The sequence below is a fragment of the Octodon degus genome, unplaced genomic scaffold (assembly GCF_000260255.1).
Source record: "Octodon degus isolate 3935 unplaced genomic scaffold, OctDeg1.0 scaffold00043, whole genome shotgun sequence".
Taxonomy (NCBI): Eukaryota; Metazoa; Chordata; class Mammalia; order Rodentia; family Octodontidae; genus Octodon; species Octodon degus.
The window spans coordinates 603,369-628,061 of record NW_004524619.1 but is presented as its reverse complement, the minus strand read 5'-3'; the positions used below and the strand labels follow the sequence as shown (position 1 = coordinate 628,061).

The 24,693-nt window shown below is 38.5% G+C and overlaps 1 protein-coding gene across 1 annotated transcript in view; it reads left to right on the top strand.

Moving 5' to 3' along the window:
- The window catches only part of Kcnh8 (potassium voltage-gated channel subfamily H member 8), a 393,302-nt gene that overhangs the window by 140,494 nt on the left and 228,115 nt on the right, over window positions 1-24,693 (top strand). The window contains exon 3 of the mRNA XM_004631594.1: window positions 22,292-22,423. Within this exon, the coding sequence (XP_004631651.1) occupies window positions 22,292-22,423 (132 nt within the window). The remainder of the gene's footprint in view (window positions 1-22,291; window positions 22,424-24,693) is intronic.

Sequence of the window (24,693 nt, the reverse complement as noted above, 5' to 3'; positions counted from 1 at the left end):
CTCACACAACCCAGGTAAGCTGAGCCTTCTCAGGGTTTGTTGCCTTTAACATGTAGTTTTTATGCAAAGCTTATCTTCCAAGTTAGCTTTTGTATTTTTTTCTCTTTTGAGATAGAGTCACACTATTGCAGGTTTCCCTTGAACTCATTTATATAGCCCAGGCTGGCCTCAAACTCATGGTGATCCCCTTGCCTCAGCCTCTCAAGTGCTGGGATTGCAGGTGTACACTACCATGCCCATCTGCTTTCATATTAAATATGTGCAATAACATCACTTTCCATTTTGGATAATAGAATGTTATCCAAGAATAATAGAAAGAATTATTCTGATATCCAAGAATAATAGAAAGGCTTCCAGAGAACAGAAGTTTTAGATATAAATTATATTATAATTGTATAAAAAGGTTTTCACGGTTTAGTAGTTCATTGGAGCTACTGTTATAAAATACTGCAAAGTGAGTAACTTAAATGATGGAAATACCCTATCCCTCTTCTTGAGAATAGAAGCTCAAGATCCCATTGACTGCTGCTTTAGTCCTTCATTGGCCTTGAAGAAGCAGCTACTCCTTGTTTATAGTTTTACTTTTCATGGTTTGGTGGCTATTTTTGTTATCCCTTAACCTGTAGAAACATTACCTTGATTTCTAGAATCATGGCCTTTATGGTCATGTAGAGCTCTTCTTGTGTGGTTCTCTGTGTCAAAATTCCCCTTTGTTATAAGAATGTGAGTCATACTGGATGAGGTTCTATCATAGCTGCCTTGAACTTGACTGCCTTTATGACGACTATATTCCCAATCAGAGTTACTCAGAATATGAGGCACCAGGGATCGGACTGAGTGCATAACTGGGGAGCAAATGAAACTTAAAATAGTAGCATACACATGATACAGATTAGGAGTTAATTCTTGATCAGAATTATAAGAATCACTGAAGAAGTGATTATGTGTGAGCATTCTTGTTTACTCCAAGGTACTTGCCCTGAAACCACTGTGCTTTCTGTGGAAGTGGAGCTAGTGTCACTTCCCTGGGATGCTTTGCAAATCTCTGGGGACATCTGACTCATTAGGGAGCATTCGCTTTTATATCATTGAGTGAGCAAGAGTCAGAGATTCTAAGTTTCTTGAGTGTGTGGGATGCTCTTGCAAGCGAAAGGATTGTCCGGCGACTTGCATAATATTCTAATATCCTGTCAGACTTTTCAGAAAAGTAAACATTAGCTCCTAATTACCTGAACCCAGAACTTAAGCACACAAGTTTTTTGGGGAAGGCTTTAATATCCCACTGAATTTCTAAAAATAAAATCAGTGTAAGTGGATGAGACAGAACTGCATGTAGTTCAGTTTCACCATTTCAGTAAATGCTGTCACTTACTCTGCTTGGGCTCTTGCTTTTGCAGTGATTTTTCATGTGAGTCCACTTATCCAACTGCTTTGTTTAATTCTGCCCCAGGTGATCATACCTGAGCACTTCTGGTTGAGATACATGTTACAGAAATAATTTCACTTTTATTTTCTGTTATATTATTCTTCTTCATAACACAGACAGACAGACAGACAGACACACACACACACGCACACATACACACATATGTTGATTTTCTGAGAATAATGTACATAGGTAGGAAAGTATTGTCATGATTTTTATTTCTAAATACTAAAAATCAACACAGGTATTTATTATAAAATAAATCAGGTTTAATAGCATTATGGACAACTCTCTTTAACTCACACACTGACTCTTTTTGTCACATTCAAGTTTTGCTATTTGCATATTCCTTGTGAACTACTACTTCTCCAATATTTCTCTTTATTTTTTAAAATAATTTTATTGAGAGACAAATAGCAATGAGACAGTTTCAAAACCAATTACTAGCACAATTTCAATAATTAATACATTGCATATTATTGTCTTAGTGGTTATTCACTGTACAAGTTGCAGACATGATGTCCTGTCCACAAACACTATTAGAACAAATCTCTCTATTCAATGATCCAAGAGAATGCAGCTATATATCTATCCTATTTTGAATGTACAGATACAAAATGGTTGTTCATTTGTATTCCCCTTTTTGTTTAGTTTTGTCAGAGAAGGGTATTCCATTGTCATTTAAATATTGTAGGTGCCTGAACTCAGCAAAATATTCCAATATAGTCCAGCAGTCCATAATAGTTGTGGGTTTTCCGTAGGCCTGGCAATGACAGAAGTTGTTGACTTGAGCCTTTTACAGCTCAGCATATTGATCGGTATTTCTCTTTATGCAGATTTGTTTTTCACTAAAATGAAAACAGAAGCTAAAACACTACTCTGTATAGAAGAAGTCTACAAATAGTTTTTTAACGGAAGGTAATCATATTTTTACTGGGTGGTGGCGGCTTCTCCTTTAGGTACACATCCAGAAGAGAGATCTCTGGGAGGTGTCATAGTTTTAGTTTAATTTGTTTATGAACCGTCAAGCTGCTTTCCGTGATGGTGGCATGAATCCACATTCCCACCCCAGTGTATAGGCTTTTCCTTTCCACACTTGCCATCTCCTATTTTTTTCATAACCGCTATCTAGGGAGTGTAATGTGGTATCTTATGGTTGTTTGGATTTGCATTTCCCAGTGCTGAGTGATGCTGATCTGTTTTTCATTTACCTTTTGGCAGTTTCATCTCATCTTTGGACAAAGATCTGATCAAGTCCATTGTCAACTTTCATTTGAATTTTGTATTTTCTTGCTATTGAGTTATATGAGTTTTTTATAGATCTTTTACAGGGATTTTACCTGATATATGTGATTTGCAAAGTCTATAGGTTGCTTATTCACTTTGTTTTTTTAAATTTTATTTTATTGAGAAACAAATATCAATGAGACAGTTTCAAAACTGATTAATAGGACAGTTTCAATAATTAATACATTGTACATTGTTATCTTCTTACCGGTTATCCATAGTACAAGATGCAGACAGAATACACTGTCCAAGTAGTATTAGTAAAAATCTTTCTTCTCATTGAATTAAGTAGCTGTATATCTATCCTAACTGTTCTGCATATACAGATACAAAATGGTCCTTCCTTTATATCCACTTTCTTTGTTTAGTCCTGTCAGTCATGGGTACTCCATTGGCATCTAAATACTATGGGTGCGTGAATTCAGCAAAACAATCCAACACAGTCCAGCAGTCCACAATAGTAGTGGGTTATCTACAGAAGTTGTTGACTTGAGCCTTTCACAGCTCAGCATATTAATATGGCTTTACTTTATACACCTCATTTTTATACTTTCCTGCTGAATGGTTAAGATCAAGGTAAAGCAAGACCTGTATAACAAGAAATATATATGTTAAGGTCAGTCAATGCTTATTCACTTTGTTGTAGATTTATTTTTGCTGTGCAGAAGACATTAGTTTTTTTGTTTTTTTATATTTTAGGGAAGGGTCTTCAGGGTGTTCAGGGTCTCACTACTAGATCAAACTCTAGTGATCCACTCATCTACAGCCTCCCAAGAGCTGGGATTACAGGTGCGGGCCGCCACACCCAGTCTCACTTGCCATGTCAGCATGCCCTGGGGGCAGGGCCAGCACAGCAGGCCCAGGGATCGAACCCTCTACCCTGCACTTGCTTGCAGGTGCTTTAATTGAAGATGTTTGTTTGATGCAGTCCTATTTATTAATTTCTACTTTTATAGCTTGGAATTCTGTTGGGAACATTGCCTAGTCCAAAGCAAAGAAAATTTTGCCTTATGATTCCTAAAAGGGATTTTAAATTTGTAAATATTAATTTGTTTTTACTCATTTTGAAGTGTTTTATTTTCCTGTATGGCATAAGAATAGGTGTCCAATTTTACTCTCTTGCATGTGTATAGTTTTTCTGCACTATTCATTAAAAAGAGACTGTCTTTTCCCATGGTGTCTTCCTGGCATCACTGCTGAAAATTAGTTAACCATTTGTATTTGTGTTGTTCTTGTGATGGTTTGTGTCTAGTTGTCCCTTAAAGTCTCATTCAGTCATTGGGGTGGCTTCTAGACTTTGTAATGAATGAGTTTGTGATCCAGTGTGGGAACTATGGGTATGAATGCTATACCTGCCCTGGGCTCGAACAATCTGCATATAGTATGAGAGGGAGCGAGGTTTGCTACCTGCTCCTCCCTTTGCTCTTTGCTGTTTTCCACTGCCATGCACGGCCTCCCTCTGTCAACTGCCACTCTGCCTAGGAGTCGGCTTAGTGTGGACTGAAACCTCCACTAACTGTGAGCTAAATATACCTTTCCTCCCTTGATTTTTGGTGTTGGGTATTTTGTCCCAGTGACAAGAGAAAAGTAAGCAAGACAATTCTCTTAACTCACTATTTAGTTTCTTTGGTCTGTGTGCCTGTTTTTATGAAAGTACTATATTATTTTGAGTATTATAGTTATATAACATTTTAAAATCAGCATGATGCCTCAACACTATTGTTCAATTTTTCTTTATAATTACATTGAAATTTCTTTGTTGTTTTGTGGGTTTTTTAAAAAAAAATAATTTTCAGTATTTTTTTTCAATCTGTGAAGAATACCACTGGAATCTGGGTAGCGATTGCACCAAGCCTATTTGTACATTACATTCAGTAGTAAGGGTACTTACCATAATGAACTTTTCTTATCCAGGAGCATGGGCTGTCTTCCCATTGTTTTTCATGTCCTCTTTGATTTGTTTTACCAGGGCTTTTATAAATTTTTCCTAAGTACAATCAGGCATAGTGGTACACACCTATAGTGCCAGCACTCAAGAGGCTGAAGCAGGAGGATCCCTGTGAGTTTGAGGTCAGCCTGGGCTACATAGTAAGACCCTGTATTAAACAAACAAACCAAGAAACAAAATTTTTCTTAAGTATATAGGTCTTTCAGCTCCATTACTTCCCTTCTCACCTTAAGTTTATGTATAAAAGGTTCTTAGTTATTTTACACTCAGCTATTCAATATGAATCTCCAGCATATTTTTCTAATGTATAATTGTGCTACGTAGGTATTCTAGAATTTGATCTCAATACAGGAAAATAGACAAACCCCTGGGATTGTAGAATGTTTGATTATTTTAAAAATTAAAATTTCAAATGTGCAAATTTGATTAGTGGGCTTATAACATTGCCACAGATAGTTTCATTTAAGATCCAAATTTCAGAGCAAAGGGTATCACGCTATTCACGTAGTAAATTAATGGCAAGCATATGCTTTTTAATGGGAACTATAGTGTCCGTGTGAGTATTTTATGTGGATCTGAGCGATCCCAGCATATACTTCATTTGTAGTTGCTGAAGACTTTCACTACATTTAGAAAACAGTGAAGCAAGCCAGCCAGGAATCTATTCAAACCAGAGTTAGGGAGAGGAGGCTTGAGATTATAGAAAATAGAAAATATTTTATGCTCCAATTAACTGATAACTAGAGATTAAAAGAAAAGACTCTTCCAAGTAGAAGATCATTCTCCCACCTAGCCTTTACAACAGTACAAAGGCCCACAGAAAGCAGTACAAGGTGTAAGTGTAATATGTTTCATGACAATATCCTGGGACCATTAAGGTTAGCAAAGTCCACAGCACCATGACATTCACTCTGCAGGGAATAGTGACATAGGCAGCCAATGAGTGGACCCAAGCAAACTTGGAAGACAATGTACAATGTTGTTGCTTTCATTGTTGGAAAGAAAGATGAATATTTTTTGAAAAATATTTCATGAAAAAAATTCCGCTAAATGTTAGAAATATTTGTGAAGACTCCAAAGAAGACTTGATTTCTCAAAAAGTTGTGAAAGTAAGATTCTGCAAACTTTTGTCTATGCACAAATTGTAGAAACCTGGCAGAGTTAAAGAATCACAGGACAGGTTATACAGCCATTGCAGTTACCTGTTGCTGTGTACCACACTGCCTTAAAACCTAGTTGCTTCAAATAGCTGTTGCTGTATCTTACAATTCGATGAGTCAGGAATTCAGAACAGCTTTGGGCAGATAATGATTATTATGGTGATTATTATTCTGAATAGTGTTAGTAAAGGTTGGTTGTCTGATGCGTTCACATGAGAGTTGCACTGGTTTGAAGGTGCTGAAGTGCCAGTGGTCATTAAGGACAATCAACTAACATTCCTAGTTATGACCTCTTTAGCGTGAAAATCTAGAGTAGTCAACATGCCATGAACCAGGAAGAAGATACAAGACTTCTTGTGCCCCAATGTAGGCAGACTGCAGTATAACTTCTGCCACACCATATTGGTGGGACCAGCCAAAACACAAAGATCAGGTTCATGTGAAGAAGACCTATGTCTTACATCATTTTTCTCGTGTGTGTGTGTGTGTGTGTGTGTGTGTGTGCGCGTGCTACTTTCCCAGCACTTTTAGTTTTATTTGTTCTGAGGCAGAATCCTTCCTAAGTCATTAAGTCTCCCATACTAGGCTCGAACTTAATGACACTCCTGCTTCAGCCTCCTAGTGATGTATAGCAATGAGTTACATCCCCCACACCTAGATATAAAGTTGCACATTTGCTGGTTCTGTGTATGTGTTTATGTGCACACTTGCATCCGTGTGTGTAGCAAGAGGCAAGAATGCATTTAATTTGGTTTAGTTTTTGTTTTGCATCTAAGTTTGATCCTTGTAAGGTCAACATTTTTCATAAATTCTGTAGGGCCAAGCAGGTACCAGTGTTTCCTACAGCTCAGTGTATCATATCATAGGACAGATTTTTGCTATGACTCAATTTCTTTCTCCTAGTCTGATTCCTCTAAGACCTCACCGGCCCTCAGTTAGAAAAATGTATTATTCTTTATATTTTGGGTGAAGATTTTTCACTATTTTTTCAGGCTTGATAAGAGATTTGTGTCTTTCTATTTTCTTCCTGTATCTTTTATAATCAGGAGGTCAACCTAAGAAATGCAAATGCAGCAATAGTTTTAAAGTGGCTGTAGCAAGGAGACAAAGGGATAGAAAAGAAAGCACTGAAGGTGCTACAAACAGGCTGTGTGAGAAGCCCACCTGCCAATTTTTCTATCTGTGCGCCTGTATTCAAGCTTTATACTAGGAAGCAGGCAGCATTCCTGGTCCACTTCTCAGATATCTGAACAAACCAAACAGAATTTGCTCTTGTTCTGTGCCATGGTTAAGGTTGCACTGTTTAATTAATGAGTAGAGGTTTTGCGTCAGTTCAGTTATTAAAGTGTTCTGCACTGACCCAGGCTTTCCAGCCAACATGATCAGAAAAAAAGAGACATTCATGTAGATCAGGCTGCAAAGCCTTCAGCAGGAACTGCTTAGTCTGTCCCCACTGAGCTTCAGTGGTCAGGGTCACTATTATTAGATCCGCTACGTTGCTACTTCTTTAAAGTCAGCCTTAGTTCCTTCCTGACTCAGCAGAGACAAAACCTCACCCAATAATGCCTAATATTTACTAAGCATGTATTTTAGGTCAAACTCTGTTTTCTTTTGTAACTTCAATTAATCTTTCATCAAATCTCTGAGGCAGATATGACTAATTTCCCATTTCGCAGTTAAAGATACTGACTCACGTGGAAGTTAAGGGGATTAATGGCTGGGATCTCAGTCTCGGCAGCCTGACTCCTGGCCCCTTGTACTCTTAAACACTTCGTGGTACTCAGGTGATGGTAAACACAAGCTTCATACCCTGGAAGCTAGAGGCTCTCCCTCACTTGCCTGAAAAGTAGGTGGGTGAGCTTGCCAGTTGTTATACACATCCCTGATGGGGGAAGGGAATGACAAGCAAACTACCTAGCAAAGAACTCAAGTTACTCTTCTATTTGTGGCTATTCATTATTCCATCCCTATGAGCCAGACAGAAGGTATAGCAGCAAGAATGTCTGAGAGTCTTTGGAGCTCAAGACATTCCCAGTGAAACAAGAGCTGTTCGTTGCCCAAAAGAACTGATATAGAAGTTGGAAGATCAAGAGTTAGCAAAGATCTCGCTATGTTTGGGATGCTCAGGCTGAGGACTAACTCCATGAAGCTATCCAAAAAGAACAGTAGTTAGACCAGGAGAGTTTGAGGGAGAATCTCAACTTGCTAACAATCAGAAAGTCTATTCCTTAGTGGAACAATTTTGCATATTTGCGCCCCAGTTTTCCTTCTCAAGCATAGAGACTTAGTAGCATCCTCATAGCCACCTGAGGAACAGCAAATTGAAGGAACTCCGTGGTGCAGCACAAGTTATCAAGGCCAGACATATCGTTTGCAGAGCCTGTTGCAAAATTTAAATACAGACTCCTGCATTGAAAGATTTCTAAGTGTTATCAGGTGGCGCCAATAGAGAACATCAAGTGTCAGCACGGGGTCCTGCTGGCCATGGCTGAACTTGGTGACTGCACAGGCTCCGTGCCCACAATGCTGGTCCTGAATATAATGAGCATTTGATGAGTAGTATTGCTTCTCCTGACATTTTCACCATGTGAAAAAAACATTCATAAGCTTAGTTCCAGTGTATTAATACATCTTTTTAAACTCATCCTTTGTCTTTTCCATCCTCTGTTTTTGCTTTAGCACACCCTTTCCTTTAGTATGACCGATTATTTTATGATGTTTTTAAGGTTTCATGTTTTAACTTGCCTATGCTTTTGTGCTTGAGCCCTGTACAAGGAACAGGACTTCCCCACTTTGGCCCTCACCCTCACAGTAAGCTAATTAATCCATGAAGATTCAATTCAAGATGACAACTTCCTGGTTATCTTTCCTCTAGATTTTTTCAGACCTCTGACCTCATCTTTCCTTTTTTTTCCCTTTCTCTTTCGGGACATGAGCTCCATCCCTTGGATATTTTCTTTTCTACTTAAGGAATACCTGGCAGCTCTGGGTGTTAGCACAGATACAGAGAACAGCCCTTGGGCAGTCTCTGGTGGGTTGACAAGTCAACATCTGTTCCCATGGGAAATGGCCAGAGTACTGTGAGTCTTCTTGATTCAGGAACATGAGATTGAGATCGGAAGGGTTATTCATTGTGCTCCTCTTTTCTGCCCTGGCTCGGTCCATCACAGCTGCCTCTGGAGGTTGGGCCAATGCAGGTGCAAAGGAGGTAAACAAGGAATGGGGCCAAGAGAGGCAAATGCCTCCCTGGAGCACAGTGGCAGGAGAGAGCGGCTGGAGAGATCGCGCCCAGAGGACTCAGGTAGTGTCAGCCACCTGTACCTAACCCTGGGGTTCCTGTGCCTCTCTTGTTGATGGCAGTGGACAGTGATACAGTCCTGAGTGTGAAAGGAAGAGGTATATTGGTCTACCTAGAAGCTCTGGCAGCTGAATATCTCTCAAGGCTGAAAGCTTCCTAAGAACGAGTCCCATTGCTTGCTTTTAGCAACTTTGCAGGATGTTCAAATGAATTCCCCTTTTCAAATACCCATTTAAGTATAAAAATATAGTAAAAATTGATTTAGCACATCACGGAATATTCCAGTTGTCAATTCTCAGTGTGCCAGAGTGGAAAAAAAAAAATTGAACTTTGTGTGTGAAGAATACGAGTACAAGTCCTTGTGCAGTTGCTATTAAGCTGTGTGTGATTTTTATCAGTTAACCCCTAATAATCTTTCATATAAAAGGCAAGCAGATATTTACTTCTTAAAGCTGGTAAGAATAGTAGAAGGAAGAAACAAGCTATAGTTTCATTTAAAAAATAATAATAACTACAAGGGCCGGCCAAATAGCTCACCAGATTAAGGCACCTGCAAGCAGACACAGCACCTGGGGTTCAATCCCCAGGCCTGCTGTGCCGGCCCCGCTCCAGGACCATGCTGAGACAGCAATTGAGACTGGGTGTGGTGGCACATGCCTGTAATCCCACTCTTGGGAGGCTGTAAACAGATAGATCATTACTAGTCTGATCTAGTAGTGAGACCCTGAGCACCCTGTCAACCCTCCCCTAACATACCAAAAACAAACAAACCAACAAAAAACAACCAAAATAAGAAATGCCTGTTGTTATGATTCACAGTCTAGATCCAGGAAAACAGTTTCTATCTCTTAATAAACAGCGTGCTTTGGGGTCATTTAACTGACTTCTTGTTTTTCTCATCTATAAAATATCAGTAACAGCAGTAGCACTTGCTTAGAAGGCTTCTGACATAACTGTTCACAAGTCTTTGCACACAACCCGACAAGATGTGCACTCAGTGAACATTAGCTATCACTCTTGTAAAAGACAGCGTTATTATTTCAAAGTTTAAGTTCTTCCTGCAATAATTGTATTTTTGGATGCAAATCTTAAAGCCGCTCCAAGGTTTGATTCAGACCCTTGCTTTGCACAGGAAAGAAAAACAAAGACATAGAGCTTCCCCTCCTGTACTTCATAGCTTACTGAGAGAGAACTGATAATATCACACAACCTGTTAAATAGCTTGAGGGGAAGTCACAAGGATGCTATGGGAAAGAATATCAGAGATATATGATCAAACATGGGATGCAAAAGGTTTCACTAAAGAAACTGATAGTTCTATTAAAACAAAACAAAAGCATTTCCAGTTCTCCTTCATCAAACAAAAGCAGTTCCAGTTCTTCTTGTGTCTAACAAAGAACTGAGTGAGACAAGCCAAAACTGGTACCACAAGTTTACTTTAAAGGTGAGGGATGAAGGAGTAAGGGAAGAACAAATAAAAATGTAAAAGCAGGAAGAAAACCATACCTTGTGTCTAGAAGATGGTGTCCCCTTAGTGGGCTCCTCCTGGCTCTCCTCTCCAGTCCACCCCTGGGGGGAGCCTGTGAAAAGTTCTACATAAGGTGTCCTGAGAATCATCTGGCTTTGCCCTGGGACTTTGACGTTGGCAGATCCACCCACTTCTCCAGCCTCTTGGTCATGCTTTACCTCCAATCAAAGTAGTACTTGGATTGAATTTAGAGGAATTAGGAGAAATTACCTGTATGAAGGAAGGAACAAAAGCACTCTTGATAATGGGAACCACTGTGCAAAGTTCTTAGCCTAGCCAGTCTCATTTGAGAAATGGAAGAAGAACATCAGGATAGGCAGGCAGGTGTCAAATGGAAAAATCAACCGCGTAACTTGCACAGGCTTTTGTAACCAATGCTCAAGCAACTGAGAATTAACTAGGTGAACTGAAGCATTTTAAGCGGGGAAGTTGTAGAATGAATGCTTTATTTTACAAAGATCATTTTTCCTACCATATGAGGCAGGTAATCCGCATAAACAACAATGAACATGCTACTCCAAGTGTGGTCTGAAGACCCGGCATAAATAAGATTTGCGAGACATGCAGTTTATCAGGCGCTGTCCACACCTGACTCACTTCTGGAATTAGGTTGCAGCAATCTGTGCTCCCTTCTCTGCGATTCTGATGCACAGCGAAGCTTGAGCTCCTGCATTCTCAGAATGAGGCAGCGAACACTGATGAGGAAATGGATTCATAAACCATTTCAGAGGCTTGGGTACAGGAACAGACAGGATTGATTGATTGATTGATTGATTGATTGATTTTTGGTGGAACCGGGGATTGAACTCAGGCCCGTGTGCTTGCCAGGGAAGCATTTATTCTACTGAGCCATCTCCCTGCCCCCAACAGACAGGATTTAGTGGCCCTTTTTTGTGTGAGAGAGAGTAAGAAAGACTGAAGCGTCAAGGAAACCCTACAATGGGCATCTGCAACAGAAACCAACATGTCTGGCTTTGACTTTGTTAGATGTGTGAGTATATTTGTTTTCAGTTAGGGGACAGAGATGGCCACAGCATGATTCTTGGGTTTTTGTATCTGTTTGGCTGTCTTACATGTACTAATTTGCAGAGCACTGTCTACAAGATATGAGGCATCATTATTAAAATAGGATTTTAGATAAAAAATCTTAACGCTTGAAATGTGTCTACCAACTGACAATAGAACCAACTTATCACTGGAAAAATCATATGCTAAGGAGAGCTATTATTTTAGAAAGCTTTACTTCTCAGAATTCTTCGGTTTGGAATTGAGTAACATCTTTTGAAACATCATGTTCTACTACTTAAAAGAAGTGTTCTGCTTCAGAAATACACAAGAGCTGAAACAGCAAAAGAAATCTTGTTAACAATGCTAAGAAATGACAGTAAGTACTAAATGGGAAACTGTAAAAGCTCAGAGTATGTTTTGATATTAAAAATAGTCTATGACTATCTAAGTTTGTTTCATTGCATATACAGTCTATAATGATTTAGAAAATACCTGTTCTTCCCAACCCATAGTAGAGATTGAGAGAGTGAAAGTTTCATACATCTCTTAGCTTCTAATTGGTTTGGCCTGACTTTGTACAGACTAACCACAATCTCTGTTTTACTCCTGTGTACTCCTAATTTGCATACATTTTGCTTTTTGATGCACCTTACCTAAAGCTCCTACTCAATACCGTAATTCTCAAAGTAGCTTGTGTTCATGGATTTGGAAATTAAAAACCAAAACAAAAAACCTTTTGGAATTCCTCTAGGTCTTTGACAGTCAGGCTTATCTTTCAGGTGAAGAACAATTATGCTATCCAGTAGGAAAGGAAATAGTACTGATTAGGAAAATAAGGTTTTCTGCTTGGAAACTCTTTTACAAGCTACCATTATTTTTATGTAAGGAAAGATATGTTGGTTCATATTCTAACAAATAGTGTTTCTTAAATACTTTGGTAATTGAGTTTGCCCAGAACTCCCAAGAATCTAGAATTAACTCCTAGCTTACAAAATGTATAGGCTTCTGTATCAGGAGTCAGCTGTACCTGGCGGGATGCCTGTTTTTATAAATGGAGATTCACGGGAAAATCTTCATGCTCATTAACATACCTATTATCTTTTACTGCTTTAACCGTGCAACAGCCAAGCTGAGTACTTGTGACAGAGACCAAATGAACTGCAAAGGCCAAAATATTTACCATCTGGCCCATTATAGAATGAATTTGCTAAGTTCTGAAGGCAAATAACCAAATTGGTTAGGTTCACTATCAAAGTGGAAACCCCTATAATGAGAGTTTTCAATTTTTATATGATAATTATGCATATTAGACTAAAAAGGTACATTTTTTCCTTTTTCATTTTAAAGAGAATAAAAATTTTTCAATAACCCTCAAACATTAAAATGATACAAAATTTCAGAAAAAGATAATAGGAAATTAGTGATAGTTGTTATATAATGTGTTATTTTCAAAGCAGTTGTTCAGATTACCAAAAATAGGCATATAAAATTGATTAAAAATTAAGCATTAACTGTTCTTTTCAATAAATCAATAAAGATTAGTACAATTATCTTAGCTATCTTGTTTGAAAGAGTAAATAAAATCTGAAAGGTACAATAGATATTGTAAAAGGGAAAGAAACTGCTCAAAAGGAAAGAACTGGGATGAGGAAAAGGAGAAAACACAGAAAGAAATGGGAAAAATATATATGTATACCCTTTTTATTATTGGAAGATAATGCTTATAATCCTGTGGGATATAATGAGAAAATTTTCTGTACAAACTTATTTTTCATAAAATGGTATCTTGCTGGGCAGGTGTCTGATTAGTAATGCAGAGTTAAACTTGTTAGAGATTATGCCTTACCCAATTCATCTATGGTATAATCTATGGTAATGGGTTTGGCCTCCGGTGCTGGTGAGGTGTCCACTCTATTTCTGGAGAGAAGCAGTGTGTTGTGGAAGATAGCTAAGTGTTTTGCCTAACATGCCTGCCAAGTTGGGACTCCAGGCAATCTGGCGCAGCATTCACGAGTCTGCATTGCAAGTTGAGTTTGCACAATGGAAGAAATGTTCAATCTGTTTGTTGTCTGCATATTCTTGGAAAGCGCTAAATTGTCACCTAAAACTGTAATCATATGTTTATACTCTGGAGAACTGCAATAAGAATCCTAGTTGTTTCTTTTCAATTCTTTTTCATCTATGTCCAATCTCACCTCAACATTTCTGCTTTCTCGCATAGGACATATTTTCTATGCCATTTTACCTCAATTGCCCAAACCTTGCAAGGACAGATTCTAATTCTGAACTTAATTTCTTGAAGGAGTTGATCAAGGCTGCCTTTACATCTCCTAGTTTATTTTACCACTAATATGTGCAAGTATGATTTTTCCGCTCAGCATTCTATAATTAGATTGTTAATTTCTTTCACAAGTTTTTCTTAAGTTGTGTTTAACATACGAATAAATGCAGTGCTTTAGCACAATGCTCATGATAGTGACAGCTCTGTGATTTGAGGCCTAGTTCCAACTCTTCCAACAATTAACGTCTTGACCATAGGCTGCCCATAGACAATTTGCTTAACCACTCAGAAGATTTTCTTCTTTACTACAAAGCATTCCTTCTTATCATTTCTAAGATCTTCTAATTCCAGAAATCTGAAATAATTTTGCCTTTTCAAGTTGATATTAAGGCGTTTGAAGAAATGGCGATAGATTTGTTTTCCAAAGTATATGTATGGTAGGTATCCCCTTCACTTAAAATATAAGAAATGTTTCACTCATACACAAAAGACAGAGAGTATTATAGACAAATGTTCTAGAATATAACAGAGAATTTCAAGGAGTATCCACCCTATACTAGCCCTGACTTCAGAAAATATTAATACTGAATAATAGCTGTGCTTGAATGTTTTTACAGCTGAAGAATCAAAGCATTATATGTACAGCTAAACTGTTTAAAATGTGCAAAGTGACCAGGCATGGTGACACATGACTGTAATCCCAGCACTCAGGAGGCTGAGGAAGGAGAATCACTCTGAGTTTGAAGCCAGCCTGGGCTACATAGTGAGTTCAAGGCCAACCTGTACTACACAGTAAAATCATCTCAGAAAACCAAAAATGAATAACTAACTAAATAAATAAATAATAAAATCTACAACATACTTCAATGCCCTTAATCCTAATCTTTTCAAAGTTCTGAATAAATATGCAAATATGGTAGAGTGAGGTATACAAATACCCCTCAGGATATTCAGTAAGTCAATAGAGAATAAAGGACTTGGGCAGCTCTGTACTCTTCCCAGTGTATTTTGACTTTGCTTGTCTACATTTATAACTTTTAATAAGGGCTCTTAATAAACAACTTAAATTGATTCTGATTGCTAAGCAACAATAACTTATTGATAACATGGTGTAATTTGTGAAGCTGAAGAAAATAATGGTAGCAGCAGGAAGAAATGCTGCTTTGTGAGGTTTGTTAGCAGGGATGAAAATGCTTCTGGACTTCATTGTTGAGTGAACCTAATATCTTCACTGTTGATCCTGGCAAGAAGAAAGACTGCCTGTTCCATGCTGAATCAATGAGGGACAGATGGCAGTAGAAAGCCTGCATGCAGAGAGGAGGTTTGGTTCCCAGTGGAACTGGAGATGCAGTAGGAGAGGAAGGGGCAGGGATACCACTCTGATAGAAATGCAAGATGTCAACTACATAGTTGAGGTAGCCATGAGAACATGTCTCTGATAGCTCTGATAAGAGGCAGTAGCTGGCTGACAGCCCCATCTGCTATCCTCTGAAACATAGCACTGTACTAGCATGAAGGCTAACGCTTCTATGAGTTTCTCTTGGGCAGTGAACAACTGAGGCAGTGTTTCCTACAATAGGCCTGTTCCTCCTCTGGATAACTCCCTGAGGTCTTGCTGGGCTTAGAATTCTGTCACAGCCTAGATACCTTCACCTGATTTGTCTTTCTTCTGTCTTTCTTTTGACCTCAAACCAGCAGCATAGCCTCCTCACAGCTTGTTTCTGGGAGGACCTGGAATAATACAACTTTAGTAGTCAAATGCAATATTAAGTGGCACCAGGTAAGCAGTGTCTTAAGAACTGTACAATTGTGCACCCTCTTCTTGGGTACTCTCCCACACTTCTCCCCTTACCGTGCTCTATTTTTTCTTTTACTATTGTATTTAAAACCTTCTATTAGGGCCGGCCAGACTGCTCAGTGGACTAAAGTACCTGCTTAGGCAAGCTCAGGGACCAAAGGTCAATCCCTGGTGCCCCTGAGGTGCACTGAGATGGTGATTGAGACTGGGTGTGGTGACATGTGCCTATAATACCAGCTGCTGGGGAGGCTGAAAACAGAAGGATTGCTACAAGTCAGATCTGTGTAGCAAGACCCTGTACACCCTGTACAAAATAATTAAAAAAGAAAAATAAGTAAAACCTTCTATTAAATTGTATCATTTACTTATATACCATGTTTATAGTTTATTGGGTTTTTTTTTCCCCTCCAAACTAAAATATAATGAGGGCATAAGACAGAGATCTATTATGTCTTCCTTACTGGTACAACAGCTAAAACAGTACCTTTCAGCAGGACCCCAGTAGATATGTATGCAATGGATGGGTAACTTTATGTCTAACTGCTTGCAATATAATCTCAAAATATTTTATTTTGGGCTCCAAACTAGGTACTCCCAGGACCCTAGCCTATCTTTTCCATGATGAGCTCATGTGAGCATTACGTTGGTTTATTAGTACAATTATTCCCATTGCCCTGAAAACAAAAACATAGATTCCTTCAATTAAAGCCTTGCACAATTAAAGAGGGTTAACTTAATCTTCAAACTCTTATTCAAATGAAGTTCTTTCTCAGTGAGCCAAGAAAGTTTGAAGAAATCTTGAGTTGTTTTCTTAAAGTTGGGTATCAAGGGAGTGAGTTTATATCGGCATTGTGTTCTCAGAGAGAAGTAGCTCATCAGTAACAATCATGAAAACAAATCCATAGGATTCAAAAGGTTTCTACTCACTAACAATGATTGGTCACATATGACCTTGTTTTCCTCAAGGGTCATTGGAAAAAGAGAGCCTTGGCTAAGGCATTTCCTGCGGTAGGTTGTCTTTGTTATTTCCAGTCTAAGAAGAGATTTGTTCTGGTGTGTGCTGGTGTCCTGCAGAGAGCTGCCATGGTCCACACATCAACATTCTAGCATCCTGGAATGATATGAACAGAAATATCTTGGGGATCAGGATCAAGCAGGGGCTATCAAAGACTTATAAACTGCGTAGGCTGCACTAGAGGTAGACAGTGCCCTGGAACGGTGCTCGCTGTAGAAAGATGAAGCCTTTGCATATTTTCCTAAAGAAACACTACTTGTCAGACACCAAGAAGAGCTAGTGAGGGCGCTAGAAGGGTTGATTTCCCATGTTGCTCTGGGTAATTAAACAAATCTCACAGTCCATTTTAATGTCACATTTCCATCAGTTCAACTCTTCACGCTGCCTATCCCACTCTTGTTTTTCTTTGTCGTCCCTTGAAAATAGTCCTTGCATATTGATGAGGTGCCTGAATGCTACGCTAATGATTTGCACAAGCTGTGACAAGCCGTTGGCTGGTTTTAATCTGGGCCCTATGTTTTCAAAGGTTATTGGAAAAACAAATAGAGGGACAAAACTGGATCCAGGGGATATCCTTCTGAAGAGTGAGTGAGAGGTGATGAGGCAGGAGCAGGAGAGATAGACTCTGCTAGGACTTCCATCCCCATCCCGCCTTCTCTGCTGTGGATGCCAAGGTTCTCGTCCTTCCCCCCCCCCACCCCATTGGAAGCATTCTTGTACCTTCATTTGGAGCTACTTTCCCACTGCTGCCCTAGTATATGTGTCCCTTGGACTGATTTTTAAAATCAACCAAGCTCTCACTATATCCTAAGTAGCACAAACATAATGGTTTCAGAGAGCAGGACTCATCAGACCTCATGTGAAATAGGAGACGTACCTGAAAATGCTCAGTCACACTCAGGATACTATATTTAGTATTGGCCTCATTTCATAAAATAAAGGTCTTGTGTATTTATCATTAAAATTCCTTTCAAGCTTCTACTTAATATAAAAAATGTGGAGACATGCAGTGTTCCTACCTCACTTTGAGCCATTGTATGAGCTTGGGCAACAAAACTAATTCTTCTCATGATAATGCAGTCCCTAAATGGAATGGAATCATTCCGCTCAACTGTCCTTATATCTGTACTTTTTTGTATTAAATCGTGGGTTCACACTGGAAGTGGTATCATAGTTTCTGTTTTCTGCCAATTACAATTTGCGAGGTGGTGTGGCTGGTTCATGGGAAGCATGTGAGTCCTATTGCAATTCTATATATTAACAAGTCAAATTCTTTTGCCTCCTGCTTTCCTAATCTGGAAAAAGGAAGTGCAAAAAAAAAAAAAAAAAAAAAAGATGTGGGATATTCTATTTATTCACTTCCAAAAGTAAACTTTACCATGTAAAGCATAAACCCTACTTTTTCCCCATCAGTTGTACTTATCCATGGAAATTAAAGGCATTATTAGCTTAAATCTGGCAGAGCCGCATTTGCCTTGCCACTCTCCAACTCACAGAGTAATTACTGCTGCTATATACAGAAGGAGTTAAAAACTGACACAAGATTGCTGCCCTCTAACCCTGCTCTGGAGGATCATTTGCGTCTCTGAAGTCAAAGCTGAGGGACTTGGTAACTCCCACTGTATCCTGGGAAGGACTTTATTAGACTAGGCCGGAATTGCTTTTGACTGAAAGAACTTGATCCTCATCACACCCACGGGTAACACAAGAAAAATAATACCCAGGTGAACAGTCTTGAATTATTGCAGTCGTGAAAGGATAAAAACATTGTCAGAGATCCAGGATGAAGGTCTGATAGAGAAATTTGGGAAAGCCGAGAGGAAAAGACAAATGATCTAGCTAAAAATGAAAGGTTTTGCTTTGAAGCTGACCAGAACCTTTTGTCTTCTATCCTCTGTTTCTGGAAGAACAAACACTTAACATATGATTTGCTCTCTAAGAATGCTCTGCTTTTTAAGTTTAAAAGTTTCCAGAGCTAACTTTTTTGGTATGGATAAATCCGAAGCAGCAACTGAAAGACAAAAGGAAGGAAAGAAAGATGAAAGGAAGGGAGCAAAGAAGGGAGGAAGGGAGGGAGGGAAACAGAGGAGAAGGAAAGAAGGAAGGAAATAGATTTATATGTCCTTTATATGGTTTTCCTAAGAATTTTCTGTCATATACACATGAAATGTAGACACCATTAGAGTTCATGCCAAGCCAGTATAAAAGTTGAACTGAGAGAGACGCATATTAATAAAGTCTTATTGAATTTATAAAATGTGAAACACTCCATCTCATAAGAGGCAAAATTCCAAGAAACTTTTAACTCTCCTAGAACATAATGTGAAAGGATGGCTGTCCATAAAGAGCTGCTGAGAGACTTTTGCCATGTCGAAAGCTATTTCCTTGGCTTTCACCTCGTTTTGTGCTGTTTATTCAAAGTACATCGGGGCGTCTGGTAGAGGCTCTGTAGAGACAATAATGAGTCTTGTCTGAAAGCAGAAATAAAAGGGCTTTCAAAAAAATTAAAAGCCTCCCATTATTTGGTTATATTTTTACAAAGTAACTGGTGAGACTGGGTGTGGTGGCGCATGCCTGTAATCCCAGCTCTTGGGAGTCTATAAACAGGCAGATCTCTACAAGTCCAATCTAGTAGTGAGATCCTGAACACCCTGTAGACCCTTCCCTAAAATACAATACATAAATAAAGTTTGCAGACCAAAAAAAAAAAAAAAAAGTAACTGGTGGTGAGAGACTTTAAAATGTGGCTCAACCATCAGAGTCATCATTCTGAGTCTCCACTGTTCTTTTTTCTAGGTTCTGTTTCTACCACAGCTGTAGGAGGAGTAGAAAAGGCCCCAAGTTGAAATGGTGCCATAGAGAAAATTTGAAATAAAATCCATTCTGTAACGATGAGGAGAACAGTGTTTGTCAGAGCTGAGAATGGTTCCTTCACACTTTACACTCACAGGTTTCTCTGTTAGTCACAAATACTGGAATTAATTTGTTATCACACCATTTAGGGGGATACTATCTCCACTACTAAATATAGACATGAGGATGTTACAGTGCAGAGAACCAAGCTGCAGTTCATTCGATCCCTAGATTGCCGTGAAATTTGAAATTTTTTTGTTTTAGTTTTTATTTTTGATTTTTGTATTTGGTGCAGGATCCACAGGGTCTCATTACATAGATCAGACTCATAGTGAGTCTCCTGTTTTCAGCCTCCCAAGTTCTGGGATTACAGGTGCCAGCTACCACGCCCAGTCTCAATCTCAATCGCTGTCTCAGTATACCCTGGGGGTGGGGCTGGCATGGCAATCTAGGGATTGAATGAACTGGGGATTGACTGGTTATAGTTACATAGCTAATTAGTGTTGGGCCAATGGTTAACACCCTAGTTTCCTGGACACCAGTGACAGAGTATTCAAATAAGGTTTCTCTAGCATAGCTCTTGAGCCATATAAATGAAATGCAAACCCACAGGTCTCAATCAAAAGGGCAAGCAGGAAATCATGACTATGAAAGTGTTGGGAGGAGCAGGTATTCTTTATTATATTCCATGCATACTTGATCATATTTTATAATTTCCATGCGTATTTTATGATAGCAGCATAGTGGACATTTTTATTGCAATGTGAAGTCATTCACACTTTTCAAACACCACACTACCAGCTATGTTAAAATATAATTTTTTACATAGTATGGCCTGTAAGTATAAATCAACTGCTTCATGTGATACTCGTGAAGAAAAAATGTAAATTGTAAGGTTGGATGGATATATCAACTGTGTTGGAGGTTGTGAAATTTAATATAGTGTAGACAAAACAAGTTAAAATGTCAGGTATTTATAAGTCTTTTTAAATTTTATACTCTGACTTTGAAATTAACTCTCAAATAAATGGAAATATATAGTATTCAATTATTTTTCCCCATAGTAAAAATGAAGGAAAACATGTGAATAGATTAATAAGAGTTGTTTTCAGTTAAATAAAAACTTTTCCATCATTTTCAAATGTTTCTATGTAAAATCCCTTTTAATAGGAAATATTGTGCAGTAAATTTTATGTACTTTAAAAATACATTTAAAAACTAGATAAAATATTTAAGAATATAAACCTTAAGTAAGACCCTTTGGCTGCTGTATTTCTTAAATCTTAATGTTGTTTCTTATGGTTATCTTGCTAAAAAAAAAGTGGCATTGTGATTTGTGATTTGTAAATATATTGTTCAAATATAATATAATATTTGGAAAAATATGCATCTTAAAAAACTGAATCTACATTATCTAATCAGCATGAATTTTTTTGTTTGATTTTTTATTTTTGTTTTTGATGCAGGGTCTACAGGGTCTCACTACATAGATCAGACTCATAGTGAGTCTCCTGTTTTCAGCCTCCCAAGTGCTGGGATTATAGGTGCCAGCCACCACGCCCAGTCTCAATCTCAATCATTGTCTCAGTACACCCTGGGGGTAGGTGGGACCAGCACAGCAATCTAGGATCAAATGAACTGGGGATTAAACTCAGACCTTTGTGTTTGCCAGGGAAGCACTTTTTCTACTGATCTGTGCCCCTGGCCACTAGCAGGTGCTTTAATCTGCTGAGCTATCTGGCTGGTCCCAACTTGTGTCTGTCTGTCTGTCTGTCATTCTTACTTGCTTGCTTTCTTTTCTGCTACTGGGGATTGAACTCAGGACCTTGTGCTTGCCACGGAAGCACTTATTCTACTGAGCCATCTCCCTGGTCCTAGGAAGTTTTCATAAAACAAAATTTAACCAGCTTCCTAGAAAGCTCTCTGTGTGTTTAACTGTCACTATGCTTAATAATAACCATTAAACTTAATTTTAACACCCTAGATTTCTCTTGCCTATTTTTGTACTTAATGTAAATGAACTTGTATTTCATTCTACTCATTTATGCTTGGCTACTTTTTTCAAATTTATATCGGCAGTATTTATCCATTTAGTTGTGAATAATCAAATATCATGCGGTGTGAACACAATGGATATTCACAGAGATATATACTGCTATATTGTAAGAATAAAACTTCATACTGCCAAACAGTTGTTAGAGTACAGTGTTGATTGGAAACCAGCCCAAGATATATGAGAGTCTAAAAGACTTGATATTTTCCATCTTTTTATTTTGGCCACTCTAGTGGGTGATCATTGATTTTTTTTTAATTGACTCAATAAACCTTAGGCAAGTTCATATCAAATAGAGGCCCTCAGAACCACTGTGTGCTGACAGGAGATGGGCAAGTTCTCCGAAAGTGGATGCTTCAGCACCAAGCTCAAAGAAGAAATATTACTTGCATGATGTCAGCAGAAATGTCTCATCACAAACATTTCTGTTTAAAATGCTGCATTATTTTCAAGAAAGCATTTCACTGGGGAATGAGGAAGTGCATATGGGCTAGATATTTATAGGATTTGAAAACTGAGGGAATGGTGGGACAGAAGAAAACGGTAAAGGCTTTACTTTCATTAATGATTGGATTTTTTAGAGGACAGGAAGCAATGGCTGTTTATTTTATTTTATTTTTTTTGTTACTGTTGCAGGGTCTCCGTTTTGGTGTCTACTGGATATCGTCCCTATAAAGAATGAGAAAGGTGATGTGGTACTTTTTCTGGCTTCATTCAAAGATATAACAGATACAAAAGTGAAGATTACTCCAGAAGATAAAAAAGAAGGTTTGTACTGTTTTCGGAAAACATGGACAGATGGAGTAACGTTTTGAAATTGTTTATTCAAAAACTTGGGGAGGAACAATTTGCCTTGTTAATAACACTGACTGATAAATATTCATATCCATTAGCAGTCAGTATTTTGTGTGCAATCCAAAAATCACAGAGGCTCACATACATTTGCATTCTCACCTTTGTTATAAAGATTCATTTGACAGAAACCAGAAATTTATATTCCTATATAACTGTGATGAGAATGAGAAAACAATTTATCATAATATTAAACCTTCCACTGTATCATTTTATTAGGTAAAAAACGAATTGATAGAATAAGCGTAGCCAAAATGGTTGGATTAAATTATATCTCTCAGCTCCCTCTAAAGTGCTATACTTCAAAACATACAAGTGCAAAATTTTATTTTATGTTCACATTAAGAACTCTAGAGGCTATTAGAATGGCATGTTGCAAATACATGTGTGTCCTGTACCTCCTCGTATATGACAGTAGCATAGTTTTGAGGCACAAACAAGTGTTGCCAATCTTTTAAAAGGATTCATTCTATGAATTTATGTTGTTCCCTTTTCAGCTTATGTTTGTGGCTCATTAAACAGTGCCTTGCAGTTCACATAGGTCAACTGAAATCAACTCTGAAGAAATGCTGCTTTTACTTCTTTTAAAAAGAAGGTCAAAGGGCCAGTGAGATAATTCAGCAGACTAAGCACCTATTTAGGCAAGTGCGGGGACTGGGATTCGATCCCCAGGACCACATGCTGCACTGGCCCTGCCCCTGGGCTTGCTGACCTGGTCACTGAGATCAGGTGTGGTGGTGCACCCTTGTAATCCCAGCGCTGGGGAGGCCTGAAAACAGGAGGATCCCTACGAGTCCAAGTTGTGTAGTGAGACCCTGTACCAATTACCTAAAAATAAATAAATAAATTTTTAAAAATGGTCGATTCTCAGTGCCAAAAAAAGAAAGATTAGATTTCTAGTAACCTGAGAAAAAGAGGTTTTTGTTGCATAGATTTTCTGCGCAATAAGTTACTTATTAGAATCAGCTACTTCACATTTGCAACAGTGTGGCTTTTTAGGAATGCACTCTTCTCTTTTAAATATATATTAAATATATTGTGTCTCTCTAAAGGACAGCCTAAGTGAAGAATTTTGGCCTGGTGTCCCTTTGTACACCCATGACTTTTTCTGTATATTTGCACGAAGCTATGACATACTTTAGATATGAGGTAAGAGCAGACTTACACTAAAGTTACTTGGCTGCTAGAGCAAGTGTTAGCACTTGTCCAGCGTCAGTGACTGGATACTAGCTTCCAGTAACTAATAACTTTAGTAACTAGAGGCACTGACACCTGTTCAATGTCAGCTCCGCAGAGATAAATGCAAAGTTCATGCGTGGAATTTTTACTACTTTTTATTTTTACTCTTTTCTTTGGAATGTAGGAAAACAAAAGGTAAGTATTCTTTCAGCACAATTACATAGATATATATGTGTATTACGTACAAAAATATAAAATGGTGGTGTCTTTGTATTTTGTCTCAAAGGGGGAAGGTTAGTCAACCTTTAATCAGCTTGTTTTGAGTACGAGGGCCACACCTAATGGTTTCCAAATGTTGGCACCTGCTCATAATCTCAACCCTGGGGAAGGCTGAGGTAACAAAGCTATAAGTTCAAATCCAAACTGGGCACTGTTTCAAAATTAGAAAAAAAAAAGGGCAAAAAAGTAAATTTAAAAAAAGAAAAAGTGGCTAGGTCTTCAGTTCAGTGCAAAGCTCCTGCATTCAAACCTTAGTACCACACACGCACACGTGCACACGCACATGGAGAATGTAGTGATCCTGTCCTGCTCCTCACATCTGCTGGTAGAGATGTGATCTCTGCCATCTGGGCTGGCTGCGAGGGCTGAATGCAGGAAAGGGAGCCTATTCATCTGAGGTCTGAGATAACAGCACGGCAGTACTCCTTTTCCACCTCTCAGGTCCTAAGTTAACTGAGAAAGGAAAAAGGAGTCACAGGTTGGGGCCAAAAGGTCATCTCTATTTGAAATAAAATGAATAAAATAAAAAGTGGCATATCTTCAGAAGCAAAACTGGACCTCCTCCTGCAGAGCTCCACTTTTGGGCAAAGTTGTGCACCATCCAAAAGTTAGACTGGAGCAGAGATGCAGAATCAAGGGGTAACTCAATTGTGGGGGCCACAGCCCTGCACCCCATAGACAAGAAATAAAAAGGGCCACTCTCTACATGTTCCTGCCTCCTTCTGAAC